The 16,637-nt window shown below is 35.3% G+C and overlaps 2 protein-coding genes across 2 annotated transcripts; both read left to right on the top strand.

The window, feature by feature from the left end:
• Positions 1-5,630: 5,630 nt before the first annotated feature.
• Positions 5,631-5,972, top strand: LOC140448875 (uncharacterized). Its single transcript, XM_072542000.1, has one exon. It carries the CDS (start codon positions 5,631-5,633, stop codon positions 5,970-5,972), a length of 342 nt encoding a protein of 113 aa, XP_072398101.1.
• Positions 5,973-14,788: 8,816 nt separating this feature from the next.
• Positions 14,789-15,871, top strand: LOC140448874 (uncharacterized). Its single transcript, XM_072541999.1, has one exon. The coding sequence runs from the start codon at positions 14,789-14,791 to the stop codon at positions 15,869-15,871; it is 1,083 nt and encodes a 360-aa protein (XP_072398100.1).
• Positions 15,872-16,637: the final 766 nt, after the last annotated feature.

Below are 16,637 nucleotides of genomic sequence, written 5' to 3'. Positions count from 1 at the left end.
TACATTAGCAGTATTATTTGAATATAGTTTTTGCAATAAATAGATTAGATGTTCTGGCGTACCCATTTCTCTAAGTATATGCCATTCCCATTTTACGGTATCGAAGGCCTTGGAATAGTCAACAAAGCATCAATATGCTTTTATGTTAAACTCTCGAGATTTTTTGATAATTTGACGAATATTAAGAATATGTTTTCTTGTTCCTCTACCTGGGACGAATCCGCATTGTTTTTGGGGTATTTGTGGTAAGAGAATATATAACAAAGCATAAAAATTTCTATGTTAAACTCTCGAGATTTTTCGATAATTTGACGAATATTAAGAATATGTTCTCTTGTTCCTTTACTTGGGATGAATCCGCATTGTTCTTGGGGAATTTGTGGTAAAAGAATTGATTTTAGTCTTTCATTGATGATGGTTAGAAGTACTTTGCTCGCATGTAATATCAATACTTTTGTAAGGTAATTACTGCAATCTGTCGGTGAACCTTTTTTATATATGGAAATAACCGTGAGTTTACCCCACTCATTTGGACACTTTCCGGTATTCCAGATTTTAATTCAAATTCTAAGCATTACCTTCGTCCCTAATTCTCCCATTTCTTTGAGTGTTTTAGCTGTTATTCCATCCTATTCTTCTGCTTTCCTAAATTTTAGCTTTTTAACCGCCGCCTTAATTTCTGATTTTATTATTTGAGGTTCTTTTTCATATCTTCTTTTCCCTGTATTATTGTCTGGGTCGTTGTTAGAGAATAGTATTTCGCAATATTATTTCCACACCTCTGCCATACCGTCTGGGTTTGTTATGGTGTTTCCACTATTATCTTTGATAATCTGTGTCTGCGGTTTGAATTCTCTCGCTAGATACTTGACTTTTTAGAAAAGTTCTCTAGATTCTTGGCGGTCAGCATGTTCCTCTAGTTGTAGACATATGTTTTTAATATAATTATTTTTGCCATTTCTGCACAAGTGTTTTTTTTATGGTGCATATCTCTATTTCTTTCTGTTTTGAATTTTAGGTGCCGTTTCTAAGTTTTCGTCTTTCTTCTATAAGATTGAGAGTCTCTACAGTCATCCAATGTTTTTTCCTAGCTGTTTTGTCTTTGGGATTAGTATCGTTGATGGCTTCAGTGATCCATAACGAGTTTCACATGGCATATATTAGAAAGATCTACAAACTGTGATAGATAGAATCGTATTAAAACGAGAAACATATGGTATCACAGTCCATGAAAAGAAAATAAAATCAAGGATTATTTCGACAAAAAACCCTCTCGTAATACATTTATTAATTAACGAGGAAGTAAAAAGATTTAGATATCTTAGTCGTCTAATCAATCATACACCAGATCCAGATCAATAGGGAGGGCAGATATAACTTCCTACAGCTGATAATGTATGATAATACTAAAGGTAGATGAGGTCCTAGTAGACAACAGACGATTTAACTAAGAAACATCAAAAACTGGACTGACTTACGACTATCAGTTACTAATAAGAAAGGTCTAGCATACGCAACAGTTCGCAGAAGTCATTATCGCTAAGATAAAGCTAGTATTATTCATTTTTAAATGTATATATCTCTAAATTATTATCAAATTTTCTAGTGTCTTATTTAGGAATAGCTGCGAACATTAAGATATATAAATAAAACCTGTGGGGGTTTAAAGAAATTAGGTAAATAAATAAAATAATAAAGAGTATACAACTCAGTAAAAGTCAGCAAATGACAAACTTCTATATATCTCCTAATTAAATTTTACTATACAAAAGCCCGTTTCTTCTTCTTCTTCTTAGTGTTTTTGTGATTGTATCATACCGCATGTTTTATTGCCGTAAGTTTTTCAGTCAAGAAATTCTGTTACGAACTGGATTCATTTTACCGTCAATCTTACTTTTCCCAATGGCCTAAAGTACTATAAATAAATATTAGACCCAAGTATTTTTTAAATCTGATTGTTATTTTTTCTATACCGCGTATTCGACTATTCACTAGAAGTAGACCAAGTTTTATGTGTTTGAATAAATTGATTCGAACACTAGATTTAAAAATTCTTTTATTTTATCACAATTTTTATGATGTTGTTTGTAGATATTCATCTTTCAATTATTTTTCTCTGATTTCTTTGTGATGCCATAATACATAATCCAAAACACATACGTATATGTGTTTTAAGCATGTTGCAATTCTCTAAAAATATATGTTCAATATTTGTTATTCCCAAAGTATTATAAGTGACGATTTTTTTAGTTTCTATTTGCAGTCATTTAACACTTATTTTAATTCATTTAGTCTGCCAACACTAACACTAAGAACACAAAATTTTCCTTATATATGTTTGTCCCGTTATTCTGGAATTCCATCAAAATCTCCCAGCAAACCGTCAACTCGTTCGACAAGTTTCTACGCACCCTCGTAAAGTTAGAGCGCCATTACTAAGTTATCTCTAACACCTGCTTTATCTGTCACACAGCATAAGTGGTATTATACAGTGTAGAATCGTCTAGACTAGACAGGTCCTGTTAAGACTCCGTCCTAACTGTATTCATTTATTTTATTTTAAACGTGGGTAGGCCGCGGAACTGCGAACCCGACTCTGGATTCTTCGTGACAGTTAGAAGAGGGTCCGGGAAGAGGAGACGAAATGACCGCCAAATTGCTACGCATAAAAAGGTATGAGTAAGACACAGACCTCCAAAGCAAAATGACATTCATTTCTCGGACACTCAACACATTTTAATGTTTTTTTTTAGTCTTTTATTTTGTGCAATCCAATTTTAGTTGTATAGTCGAATAAACACGATAAAAATATTGTGTGCTTAAAAATCGAGGAAAACATCCCAAACATTTGGTAGCAGAGCGTGGTTATATTGGTTATATTAATTGGAAGAAAAAGCCGGCATTGTATCACGAGGTAATACAGTTGAATTTTATGCATACATGAGCAAATACATCGCAAAAATCGTAAGTACCTTAATTTTCTAATAATTATATACATTTTCTTACTTGACTTTCTGTGTTTTTGCTGTGTTGAATTTATTATAAGCGAAATTAAGAGAAAGTACGATTATTTAACAATATTATTAGGGCATTTTCAACAAAAAAAAGCTATTTCACGTCAGCTTCGTTATTTAAAAGTAAAACAGTCATTTTAAGGTTTTAATACGATCATTTTACTGTGGCTAATTAATATCAAAATATAATTACAACAGTTATTTATAGGTTTTTGGGGTAAGAACATACAGGGGTAAGAAAATGGTCACACATTTCAGGTTTCAACACGAATACATAAACATTTGATTTATTAATAATGCATTTTAAGTTTGTTTATACCTATTTTTACGATGTGGGTACATGAGGTAGATGGGGGAGGTAGGAAACAATTGCGAAATGAATTAAATAGATTACAGAAAAAAAGGGCTACGGTCAAAGGTCAATTATCTAGGTTTGAAACATTTACATTTAAGTACATTAAAGAACAGGGTGCGCAATTACCGGACAGGATAGATAAGTGTCCGGAATTGTGGAGGGAATTTAATGACATTCAAAGCGAAATAGAAATCATTTTAGATGACTCTGAGAACGCTGAAAATGAACGTTAGGATTTCGAGGAAAAATATTTCAGGTTAATAGCATGGGCGGAGGTTAAATTACAAGAATTAAATATTAGTGAAACTGTCTCAGCTGGTGAGACGTCGCAAAATATAACCTTTCCTCAATCTCCGCGCATAGATAGAAACGTCAAATTGCCTACAATAGATATTTCTAATTATCAGGGGTCTTATACAGGGTGGCTCGAGTTTCACAATACATTCAATGTTTTGATACATAATATTGAAAACTTAACAAATGTCCAGCGTTTCCATTATTTAAAAAATTCATTAAAAGGCGAAGCCGCAGGTGCTATACGTTCCCTGGAAGTTTCAGACAGAAACTACGAGGAAGCATGAAGCCTATTAAAATCTAGGTATGAAAACAAAAGGTTAATTGCAATGAGTTATATCGATTCACTGTACAATTTTCCAAATTTAGGTAAAGAAGATGGAGTTCAATTAAGGAACTTTTTGGATACAATAAGAAAGGATCTTCGGGCATTGATATCATTGGAGGAAGATGTTGAAAATGGGATATTCTGCTGATGTATATTTTGGATCAAAAGCTGGACCCAATTACAAGGAAATAATGGCATACGGAAGGATTACACGATAAATTCTTCCCAATGGTGGATTTTCAAGGTTTTTTGGAAAGAAAATGTCAAATGCTTGAGGTGATGGAGGCAAACAAATAAGGTTTTAAAGGTACATTCACAGATCACAAGGTAAAGGTAGGCAATAGTAGATCATTTGTAGCCATGGAGGATAAATGTCAATTTTGCGAAGGAAGACATAATGCATATATTTGTAGAAAATTTATTAATTTGCAATTAGGCGCAAAACGAACAAAAGTCAAAAGAACAAAATCATGTTGGAATTGTCTACAGCTGGGACACAAGGTACCAGACTGTAAATTAGGAGGTTGCAAATCATGTAGGAGGAAACATCATTCTCTCCCCCATGATTCAACAGTTCGCACAAATGCAAGGACACCAGCTACAGGAAATTACACTAGGGCACAAGCTCAACCGCCAAGAGTTGAGAATCATTTCAAATCAAGAGCAAATAGCAGGAACTATTCTCATCATATACAATATGGTTCAAGGGCACAATTAGACAATCAGTTAACTCACACTAATGTTTCAAATCAATCGCGTTATCAAGGGTATCCAACGCATTCAGAATCAAATAATAATTTTAGGAAGCAAATACAAGACAATTTGTTTGATATTCTTCTAAGGTTTCGAAAGCATTCCGTCGTAATGGGTGCAGATATGGACTAGATGCATAGGGTGCATTGACTAGATGACTAGGCAAGTGCAAGTTAAACAAGAACATCGAAATCTACAAATGTCTTCTCAAACCGCATTTGATAATTTGGACATATATCGAAAAGCAAGCAAAACAATATTAAAAGATTTTTATGTCGATAATTTATTGACAGGTGCTGATACAATTGAAAACGTTCAAAATTTAAAGGCTAAAATTACAGATATCGTCAAGGGGGGCGGATTCTAATTGAGAAAATGGGTATCGAATCGAAAGGAAATTTTAAACGACGAGAGGGATTCAAGTGTAGATACTGAACCCTATTTTTCAGATAAGGACGTCACAAACACATTAGGAGTTTTATGGAACTCAAACGAGAATACCTTACAGTATAGCATCAATACTGATAAATCACAAATAAGAGTAACAAAAAAGATTATTTTGTCAACAATTGCGCGGATATTCGATCCAATGGGATTGCTTGGGCCAGTTGTTATTCGAGCAAAGTTAATCATGCAGCAGCTTTGGAAATTAAATCTGACATGAAACGAGTCTGTTCCGCTGGATATACAAACAGTTTGGGTACGTTTCAGAAGTTAAATAGATGAGCTTAGCAAGATCAGTATTAGTCGGCAAGCAACTTGTACAAACAACGTCGGAATAGAGCTTCATTGCTTTACAGATGCATCCGAAGTGGCTTATGGGGCTGTTTTATTCATAAAATCAACAATTACAAATGGAAATAAATAAGTAAATTTGCTTTGTGCAATGAGCAAGGTAGCTCCACTAAAGGTGTTTTTACCTAGATTAGAATTTTGTGGATGCTTACTGGGTGTAAGGTTGGTCAAACAAGTTCAAGGAGTCATGGGAATGTCAATAAATAAGGTTCAATTTTTCTGTGATTCGACTATTTTATTATCTTGGATACGTGGGGAGCCCAGTCAATGGCAAACATTCGTTTCGCATAAAGTGGGAGAGATTCAAAAATTATCTTCAGTGCCATCATGGAGGCACATTTCTTCTAAGGACAATCTAGCTGACGTAATATCCCGGGGAATTGATCCAGACCAATTATTGAAATGTAAATTATGGTGGGAAGGACCTGAATAAGCCATTCAGATCCTTCGGATCGAATCTATAGCCAAAATCATTAGTCAATAATATTCAAGAAATACCCGAAAGGAAGAAGAAATATCATGTAGGTACTTTAACGGTTTCTGTTATAAGGTGTAATACATTTTCTAACTTTACTAGGATTTAAAGGGTTTGGGCTTATTGTCATAGATTTATTAAGAACTGTCAGTCTTCAAATACAAAATTAAATGGGACATTGCAAGCAGTTAAAATTCATAAGGCAACAATACATTTGATTAAATTTGTTCAAGCAGAAGCTTGAAGAGAGACTAGAGACTGAATTAAAAATATTGAAATAATTACGCATTATTAAGGGAAATAGTAAATTAATTATATTAAGGCCGTTTATTTATGAACAGGGATTAATTAGACTATGTTGAAAATGTTGATATTCTAGAAGTTGTTCGTGAAAAGCATGTCACCATTATCAGCTTGCCTCCTTATACTACGCACAGGCTGCAACCGCTTGATAAAACATTTATGGGTGCACTTAAATCTCATTATAGTGAGAAAATAAGAAAATTTCTGTTACATTCTGACAGAATGCTTAAGCCTCATGATATTGCTGAGTTATTGGGTAAAGCTTACTTAAAATGTACAACAGCTGAGATCGCAGTAAATGGTTTAAAAACGACTGGAATATATCCCTTCAATCCTCAAATTTTTCAGGATGCTGATTTTCTAGCAGAGTCACAAGCGCTTCAAATGGAAGAAGAAAATATATCATCGAATACAACTTCTTCGATGATGAACGCACCTAAGCTGTCTGTCGAAACTGCTACATTAACTGTAGAATCGTCTCTCCAACCCATTTCATGCACTGTTCCTGAATCCTCAATTCAACTGAAGTCATGTGCTCCAAGCAGGTCAACATCAGATTTAGTATATCTTCAACCCAAATCATCTAACGAGAATGGAACACTGCTAATTATAAAGCCTTCTGTCTTCTATTCAAAACCAGAAACATCATCAGCTGTAAACCCTTCACTTATACTTCTTCTTAATGTGCCTATCCGTTCCGGACGTTGGCGATCATCACGGCTATCTTCACTTTGCTTATTGCAGCGCGGAACAGTTCAGTGGTAGTCCGTGTTATACCAATTTCGCAAATTTTGAAGCCAGGAAATGCGTCTTCTTCCCGGTCCTCTCTTACCATTTACTTTCCCTTGGAGAATCAGCTGGAGAAGGCCGTAACGTTCTTGGTTTCTCATTACATGACCTAGATATTCCAACTTTTTAGTTTTGACGGTCATGAGAATTTCACATTCTTTCCCCATTCTACGCAGGACCTCCACATTAGTAACTCTGTCAACCCAGGATATACGTAAGATGCGCCTATAACACCACATTTCGAAAGCTTCGAGCCGATTCATAGATGCAACAGTCAGTGTCCATGCTTCCATTCCGTAGAGCAGAACTGTGAATATGTAGCAGTTCAATAGACGGCATTTTGTTTTTAATGATATGTCTCGACTGTTGAAAATAGTTCTCATTCTAACGAATGCTGCTTTTGCTTTTATTATTCGCTGTTTAATTTCTGTTGAGTGGTCCCATTGGCTATTTAAATTGGTGCCTAGATATGTATATTGCTCGACTCTTTCGATATTCTGTTGGTTGATTGTAAGTTGAGCGTTTAGTATTGGTTTTTTACTAATTGTCATAAATTTGGTTTTCTTTATGTTAAGAGCTAGTCCGTATCTGTTGCTGACTTCTGTTATGCGATTTGTTAATATCTGTAAGTCATTCAGATTATCGGCAAAAACTATAGTGTCATCTGCATATCTAATGTTATTCAACCATTCACCGTTTATTAGTATTCCTTTCGCACAACCGTCTAAAGCTTCCTTAAATACCCATTCAGAATAAATATTGAACAACAATGGAGACAAAATACAGCCCTGTCGTACTCCACGTTCTATTGCAATTTTATCAGTTAACTGGTCTTCTATTTTGATTTTGGCCGTTTGATTGTAGTAAATGTTTCTGATAATTCTAAGATCTTTGTTGTCAATTCCAATTTCTTGCATTAGAGTCATTAATTTGTCATGTTTTACTCTGTCAAATGCCTTCTGGTAATATATAAAGCATACGTATATATCACAATTCACATCCCTGCATCTCTGAAATAGCACCTGTACAGCAAAAAGGGCCTCCCGTGTTCCCAGAGCATCACGAAATCCGAATTGTGTTCTTGTTAGTTGTTCCTCACATTTTGTATATATTCTTTTGTGGATGACCTTTAGAAATGTTTTAAGTAAATGGCTCATAAGGCTTATAATTCTATAGTCTTCGCACTTTCTCGCATTGGGTTTTTTTGGAAGATTTATAAAAGTTGACACTAACCACTCTTGGGGAACCACGCCCGTATCATATATACTGTTAAATATATTTGTCAACCATTTTATGCCATCATAGTCCATAAGTTTTAAGAATTCTGAGTGAAAATTATCAGGGCCTACTGCTTTACCATCTTTGGTGCTTTTGATGGCATATTTTACTTCTTCGACTGTAAATGGTGGTCCAGATTCGCAATTGGTGTTTGTTGTAATACCAGTGTTACTTCGTATATCTTCAAAAGTTTTTTCCACGTATTTGATCCAAATATCTCTTTTATGCTCTATTTCCAGTACTATGTTTCCCTGATTATCTGTCAGGAATCCAGTGTTCTTGTGTTTATATAAGCCTGCCGCTTCTTTAATCTTTTTATGGAGGTTAAATGAATCATGTTTTTGTTGTAATGACTCTATCTCTGTACACTTCGAGCTAAACCAATTTTCTTTTGCTATTTTAATAGCCCTTTTTATTTAGATATTTATGTTGTTGTAGTAATTCTTATTATCTTTAGCGTTTCTTCTGTCTTCCATCATACATAGAATCTCCTCCGTCATCCATTCCTTTTATTTGTTCTTTCAGGTTTTAAGTATTTTTCTGTTATTTCTTGACTTACTTTGTGCAAATTTTCTAGTTTTACATCTGTGTTATCTGTTTCTGTACGGGCCCATGGTTTTTCTGTACGAGCCCACGTTTTTTCTTTTAGGCGTTTTTGTACCTTTTCCTTTACTGTTTTATTTTTCAGTTGGTTAATATCGTACTTCATAATTTTTGGTCTTTGAACTTTCTTTAAACTAAGTTTCATTTTGACGATAAGTGGATTGTGGTCCGAATTTATGTCGGATCCCGGGTACGCTTTAACAGATGTTATAGAGTTTCTAAATCGTTTGTTAATAAGAATATAGTCTATTTGATTTCGTACTGTGTGATCTGGAGTATCCTGGGGAGATTTCCACATATATAGTCGTCTTGGAGGAAGATCATAAAAGGTGTTTGTCACTACGAGCTGTTCTTCAGTTGCAAATTCAATCAAACGGTCTCCGCGTTCATTACGTTCCCCTAGACCAAAGGATCCCACTAAATTTCCACTTTGTCCTTTGCCAACTTTGGCATTAAAGTCTCCCATTATTAGTATTATTTCGTTTTTCCGAATCCTTTTGACAATATTAGTAAGGTCATTGTAAAATTCTTCTATAATTTCTTCTGGGGCGTCCGCTGTAGGAGCGTATACTTGAATAATGTTTGTTTTTATGGGAGTTGTGTTTAGCTGAACTAAGAGCATCCTTTCTGATACAGGTACAAAGTGACTGACACAATTGGCGATTTTATTATTCATAATTAGGCCCACTCCATTTATATGTTCGTTCTTAAGATTTCCTGAGTAAAATATTTTGTGATCTTTTATAACTCGGTATCCCGTATCTGTCCAGCGCATTTCGCTTATTCCCATAATATTAATCGAGAGTCTTTCCATTTCTTGAATGGCATTATAGATTTTTCCCGCCTCGTACATTGTTCTAACGTTCCATGTACCTATCTTTATGGCTGTTCGCAATACTCTTAGAGATCCATCATCTAGAATGTAGTTTGGTTCGTGAGGATTTCTCTTGATAACGACCTGGAAGGCCTCACGGTTTGAGCTAGATTTACCTTCCCTGCCGGATCTTGAATTCCGATTTTCATGATCAGTAGTCGGAATCTTAAAGTTTTTTATCACCATGATAATTGTACTAGAGATACTTACAAGAAGTCTTTAATGCAGTGGTTTCTCCTTGCCTTCTGCATCCTTATGCCGTTCACTAAAAGTCTTAGTTCCTCCGCCTTCGAAGCCGATTTCTCAAACTCCAGGACAAAAGAGTGCCCTAAGATCGCAGTATCACAGCCGCTTAACTCATGATGTGAGTGTCGCCTGTGAGTATCTGGAATTAAGCCTACAGGATTTTTACTTCCCACAGCCTTAATCCAGTAATGACATTACTGCTGCCTAATGTCATATCCTCAGTTGATCCGCGGGTACTTATTTGGCAATGCCTTATTCGTACCTGTCCTGCATATCTGCAGGAACTTTCCCTATCAGCCATATGGGACGTGCCGTGTCGAGGTTGAGGATATCCCCACTTATACTACCCCATCAAATTTCACCAATACCCAATCCTAAAATAAAAACCTCAAATCGAGGAAGAAAATCAAAAAAATCCACTGTAATTACATAATTGCCTTATAAATTTGAATTAGAACAATCTCTTAAGAAAACTGAAGACCGTAAACAGAGTTGTGGACGCGGAAGGGGACGCGAAAAGGGACAAGGACGAGGTCAAATTTGCAAAAAAGCCCAGGAAAAAGTTCGGAAACGTATTATCGTCGAAGATTCTGACACCGAAGAAAGTGATCTTTTCAATATTGAAGAGGGATACAGATTACGAACTAAGTTCACAGGGTTCAATTCCTAATAAGGACGACGCCGTGTGCATCTTTTGCGATGAGTCTTATTCAAGTAATAGCAGAGGGGAATCTTGAGTACAGGGTCATAGCTGTCTTTTGTGGGCACACAATGAATGTGCCGGTGCAGCAAATTAAACATTATATCTGCGATTTCTGCCGATAGATTTTTGTGAGTGACGTTTTTGTTTTTCACAGTATCCTAGGTACTGACAAGAATAATTTTTTTTATATTAGATCTTGATTTTTTTATATTTTTTAATAATACTGTATTGGTATTAGACTAATAGTTATGTGGACGAAAATTAAAATTTAAAAATGTTGATTGTTTATAATCTCTAGTCGAAAAACCAATTAAGGGGCCATATTCCCACCTTCTCCTCTACCAAATAATAAAAACCTAATTTGTTTAATTTGTCTTTTGAGAACGATCTTCTAAGTTGAGTATAAATGAGCTTAGTAGGGGCATTCGTGGAGGCTAGGGTGTATAATTTCATAGAGAACAGAAGAAACAAAATTTAATTACTGATGAGCAGAGTCAGTCAAATATGCAAAATTGCATATACATAGGCATTTGCATAATTTTGTATTTTCTTTTGAATTTTGCATATACATTAAAAAAAAAGTGTATATAATAGGTTAAAAAAACAAATTTATTTGTTAATTCATGGTTCAAATACCCTCATACGTGATATTTTCAAAATAATACAATTACTATTTTAATTTAATTTTAAAATAAGTTTATTGACGTTTCATTTTTCACTTCGGAAATCGTTCCAAGATAATATTATCCTTATACAGTTCCCAAATAGGTATCTGCAAATAGAAAGTAAAAATTACCAAGAGATAGCCTACTGGAGTCTCTTGTTGTGTTTTGAGTTATGTGATAGTGGTTAAGTGGTTTTATTAATATAGGTAATGAAAATTTTATTGTAATTTATGTTTTAAACTCGAACAGTTACTTTGGAATGTACAAAGTAAAAGTATAAAATGTCGAAAAAGGCAAATGTGTCTGCGATGGTCAAGATATATCCAGAATTGGTCGTAGATATGTCAAAAATATTTTGCTCAGCATGCAGTAAAATTGTAAGAAAATATTACTATAATATCATACCAACGAGTAAACCTAAATATTTTAAATTACATTAAAATTATCAGAAAACTATAAAATATACATGTTTCATTGTTATTTTGTTACACATTTAAATGCTTTAAATCTCCCTCGATCTAAAAATTATTTAATTAACATACTGAAGGAATATTCTTTTGCAGATACCATGCGAAAAAAATTATAATTCCATATTTAACAGTGATATGATACATTTTCCGGGGTTCAAAGGAGTAGTGAGGCGCAATATAAGATGTTGCTTCCAGATAACATCTCTAGCCTCTCCTACTCAATTCCTATCCTCACCTCCAAGAAGTGTGATCTTGATCACACGGGTGAACCCCGGTAAACCTGAGCAACCCTATTGAAGATTGGGTAACCAACCCCAATGGAAGGTAGGGTCAGGGCGGACGAGGAAGGGAGAAAGCATAGCGTGTTCAGAAGCTATAGCCAGCAGCCCTGGCACTGGACTCGGGTGCAATAGGCCGATAACCTGTTCACCTTAAACTCAGCTATCACGAATGCTACGAACAATGAACTAACCGGACGGACCAACGGACAACGACCAAAGCTACGGAATAAGGACTTAATGATGGATTTGCGACTGGGAACCTGGAATGTCCAAACCATGCTGCAGGCAGGCAAAATGCAAAGTATTGCACAGGAACTATTGAAGTACGAAGTAGACATAGCAGCTCTCCAAGAAATCAAATTTAAAGGGCATGGTTGCATAAATAAAAAAGAATACAGTATGTACTACTGTGGAGCAGAAAGACAAGGAGACTGTTGTAAAAACAACCTGTATAATATTGTAATAGTATAGTTATTTTATCAAATTGTGCGCTCAGGTCGTCAGCTATCGTGTTAACGTGTGTGCGACTGATTCCCTACATCAGGGACCCGTCCTCCCCTCCTTATATAACTTAGGACAGACAGTGCTAATTTGCCTCTCGGCAAGTAAAGACGGGCTGGGGTGTGATCCCGAAAAGTGCGTGGTGCGTAAGTGATAAATGCGCTTGTAAACCCGGTGTTTTTTGTTAAACGTATATCAGTTTCTTTCTCTCAATTCTATGTATCTCTGTTACTGCCTCCCAGCACTGTAAAGCTAATGATATTTGTATAACTCTTTGTAGTATTATCAGAATTGCGATAATTATCAATGTTGAATTATCCCTTAAGTTCACTATAAATAAATTGAAGGAAAAATACATTTTAATTGTTTTATTGCTTCAGTGGTCCTTAATAAATATTTTGAAGCAATTAGGTGTTCAAATACGCCTCTCTTAAATGTGGATAGTTTGGCAACAAAGTTTACCCTTTCCACCATTTGTGGTCCTTCGAGCCGGATATTGTTTATCGCAATTCCTCTTCCGATTTATCTTCATAAATCAAATTAATGTTCTCTTATTTAATTCTTTTCCCACAAAAATTAAAATAAAACTCATTACTAAGTGCTTTTCACAAAATAGAACTTTGCATAAAAACCACGCAAGTGTTTGAAGTGTTTATCTCAACATTCTTAGATTTATCGCTCTTCGCCGGTATCAAGTAGAATTGCTGACAAGAAACATGTGATGTGACTATGGATTTTTTACGATTCATTTCTATTTGGTGAGTTCGTTCCAAGATATATTTTTATAATCACGCGTACAGGGACATTCAAAAGTTCGAACGCATATTATTACTATACAGGACGAGTTTATATTTCGCAGGATTCGTACAGACATTATTTTCTGAGACTCTTGTTTATTATACGGGGTGGACTAAGCTGTGTTTTAGACTCTAAAATTTTTTATTTCTCGTGTATCGTGTAAATTGAAGAAAAATACTTCTCAACTCTAGCAGGTCTTCAACATAGAATGGAGATGCTCCAACCTCTTTCACACCAGTCCAGTTCCACTTCTCCACGTTTAGCTAGTGCTAAAGTGACTCTTCCCGAAATTAAAATTCAAACTTTCTCAGGATGCTTCTCAGAATAGAGTGCATTCTATCAGCTCTTCGAGACGTTAATTATTAATAACCCGGAACTCAACAACGTCCAGCGTTTTGTTTATCTCAAATCTTTTCTACGCAACGAACCTCTCCAGTTGGTAGAAAACATCCAAGTTTTAGAAGAAAATTTCCAAATCGCGTTAGACACTCTTCGAAATCGGTACGAAAACAAATCGTGCGTAATTAGTTTGCATATACAGCGTCTTTTGAAAGTTCCATCCTTAGTCAAAACTAATGCAAAAGCCTTACGTGAATTTTTGGTCACCGCAAAACAGATCTTACTCGCGCTAAAAAATATGAATGTACCCATCGAGCAGTGGGATCTCTTATTAATAAAAATATTTTTGCAAAAAGTGGACTTTACCACTCACCGGTCTTTCAAATACGAGTTAGGGTCAAAAGATATTCCCACGCTAAATCAATTCTTTGATTTTTTAGAAAAAAAGTGTGACATTATGGAAAAGTTAAACTCCTCAGATAATAACGATAAAAAAGTTATTAAAACTCACTCTAAAACGGTTCTCTTCTCTTCGGCAAGTAATAAAAATAACTCGTACTCCAAAACATGCGTATTTTGTAATAATGCTACACACACTATTTATGCATGCACAAAATTTGCTAATCTTTTCTTACAGGATAAGTATAAATTTGTTAATGAAAACAAACTATGTCGCAACTGTTTAGGAACTAAACACTTTTCTCAAAATTGTTCGTCTCAACGTTCATGTAGTATATGCAAGAAAAGGCATCATACACTCTTGCACAATGACCATGAAAATAGCTCTTTTCCTAATAGATCTTTTCAACGACAAAATCACGCAACCTCTCGCAATGTACAAAACACTTGGTCTGATGGTGAAGCCGGTCCAAGTAATTCTGTCTCTCTCTCTCTGAATCTGAAACCTCTCAGGTCTCAAATGTGATGACTTCTCTCTCTGCTCTATCAATAAAGCAGGATGTTCTGCTGGCAACCGCTCTAGTCACTATTTATTCAAAGCATGGCGTACCCATACACGCTAGATGTATTTTAGATAGTGGATCTCAGTCGTCATTTGTCTCTAAAGATTTGGTTCAAAAATTAAATCTCTCTCCTTACAGCAAAAGGTTACAAATCTCTACCATCTCTGAACATAGTTCATTCTCGAACAAAATGGTCGATCTAGAAATTTTTCCATACAAAAATAATGGTAATGGTTTCAAAATCTCCTGTGCTATTTTAGACAACATAACTTGTAGGCTCCCCCAGTTATCCATAAACAGAAGTAAATTGAATATCCCCTCTACAGTCACTCTCGCAGATCCCACCTACTCTGTCCCTAAAAATATAGATCTTCTTGCCAGTAACATATATAGCGAATTGTTATCGGATGGTTTAATACGTTTAGGTAAAGGACTCCCTGTTCTCCAGAACACACACTTAGGGTACATTATGTTTGGTTCTTTACCTCCTTACGCACTTTACAAAGGAATTTATCGCTCACAGTTGTCCCCCACACAGTCAAATGTCTCTTTATTTGTCCAGTCCACATCTGAGGAAGATAAGCTCGATAATATAATTCGACAATTCTTCGAAGTCGAAGAAGTGACCCCCTCTGTTAAAATCTCCTCCTTTGAGGATCTGGCTGAACAAATATTCACTGAAACAACTCAAATTCTATCTTCTGGTCGGTTTCAGGTAAAGCTTCCTTTCATTTCTGAAACAGCACATAAAATGCTGGGCAATTCTTACAACATGGCTAGAAAAAGGTTTATTAGTTTAGAAAATAAACTCTTAAAACACGAAAATGTATACTCTCAATATAAAGCATTCATCAATGAATATGTTTCTCTTGGACATGCCAAAAAGGTTCCTCTTTCTCTCACAAATGTGCACTTAGAAAATAAATACTTTTTACCTCATCACTCTGTCATAAAAGAAGAATCATTAACTACCAAATTACGGGTGCTTTTTGATGGCTCCATGAAAAGTTCCAGTGGCTATTCTCTTAATGACATCCTGTTGTAAGGAAAAACTCTTCAGCCTGAACTTTTCGACATTCTCCTTCGGTTTAGATTGTATACCTATGTCTTCACTTCCGACATACAAAAAATGTACAGGCAGGTACAAATTCATCCTGATCACACATTACTGCAGAATATCCTCTGGCGGGATTCTCCAGAATAGGACATCGAATGTCTTGAGCTTCAAACCGTAACTTATGGAACAAAAAGCGCAAGCTTTCAAAGTACTCGTTGTTTGATGGAATTAGCTAAAACTCATCAAAACAACTACCCATTGGCCTCCGATGCTCTCTTAACAGGCTGCTATGTAGATGACATTCTATATGGGGCCAATGACACGCAAACTCTTCTTAAGGCTCATAATGAGATAACTGACCTACTTAACAAGGCATGCATTTCTCTTCATAAATGGTGCTCTAATTCAAAAATGTTTCTACTCTCTCTACAAACTCTGCCTATATTATTTCACCAGAGAATGCTTCTAATAAGGTTTTAGGTCTCTGTTGGAACCCCAGTATCGATACATTTTCAATTTCTGTACCTCAATTATCAATAAAGGATAATTACACAAAAAAGGAAGTACTCTCTATTATCGCTCAAATTTTTGATCCACAAGGGCTCATTAATCCCGTAACTGTTCTTGCTAAAATTATTATGCAAAAAATTTGGATTTCTAAAATTAATTGGAATGACTCCGTGGATTCAAATATTTTAAATGAATGGTTGAAGTTTATAACTGATCTCGCTGCTCTCAAAGACATAACCATACC

The sequence above is a fragment of the Diabrotica undecimpunctata genome, chromosome 8 (genome assembly GCF_040954645.1).
Source record: "Diabrotica undecimpunctata isolate CICGRU chromosome 8, icDiaUnde3, whole genome shotgun sequence".
In the NCBI taxonomy this organism is placed as follows: Eukaryota; Metazoa; Arthropoda; class Insecta; order Coleoptera; family Chrysomelidae; genus Diabrotica; species Diabrotica undecimpunctata.
Note: the sequence above shows the minus strand (reverse complement) of the source record. Positions and strands in the feature narration are given on the sequence as shown.

What these genes read in the sequence shown, in the direction of transcription:
- LOC140448874 (XM_072541999.1), top strand. Translation starts at nt 14,789, where the DNA reads ATGACTTCTCTCTCTGCTCTATCAATAAAGCAGGATGTTCTGCTGGCA.
- LOC140448875 (XM_072542000.1), top strand. Translation starts at nt 5,631, where the DNA reads ATGAGCAAGGTAGCTCCACTAAAGGTGTTTTTACCTAGATTAGAATTT.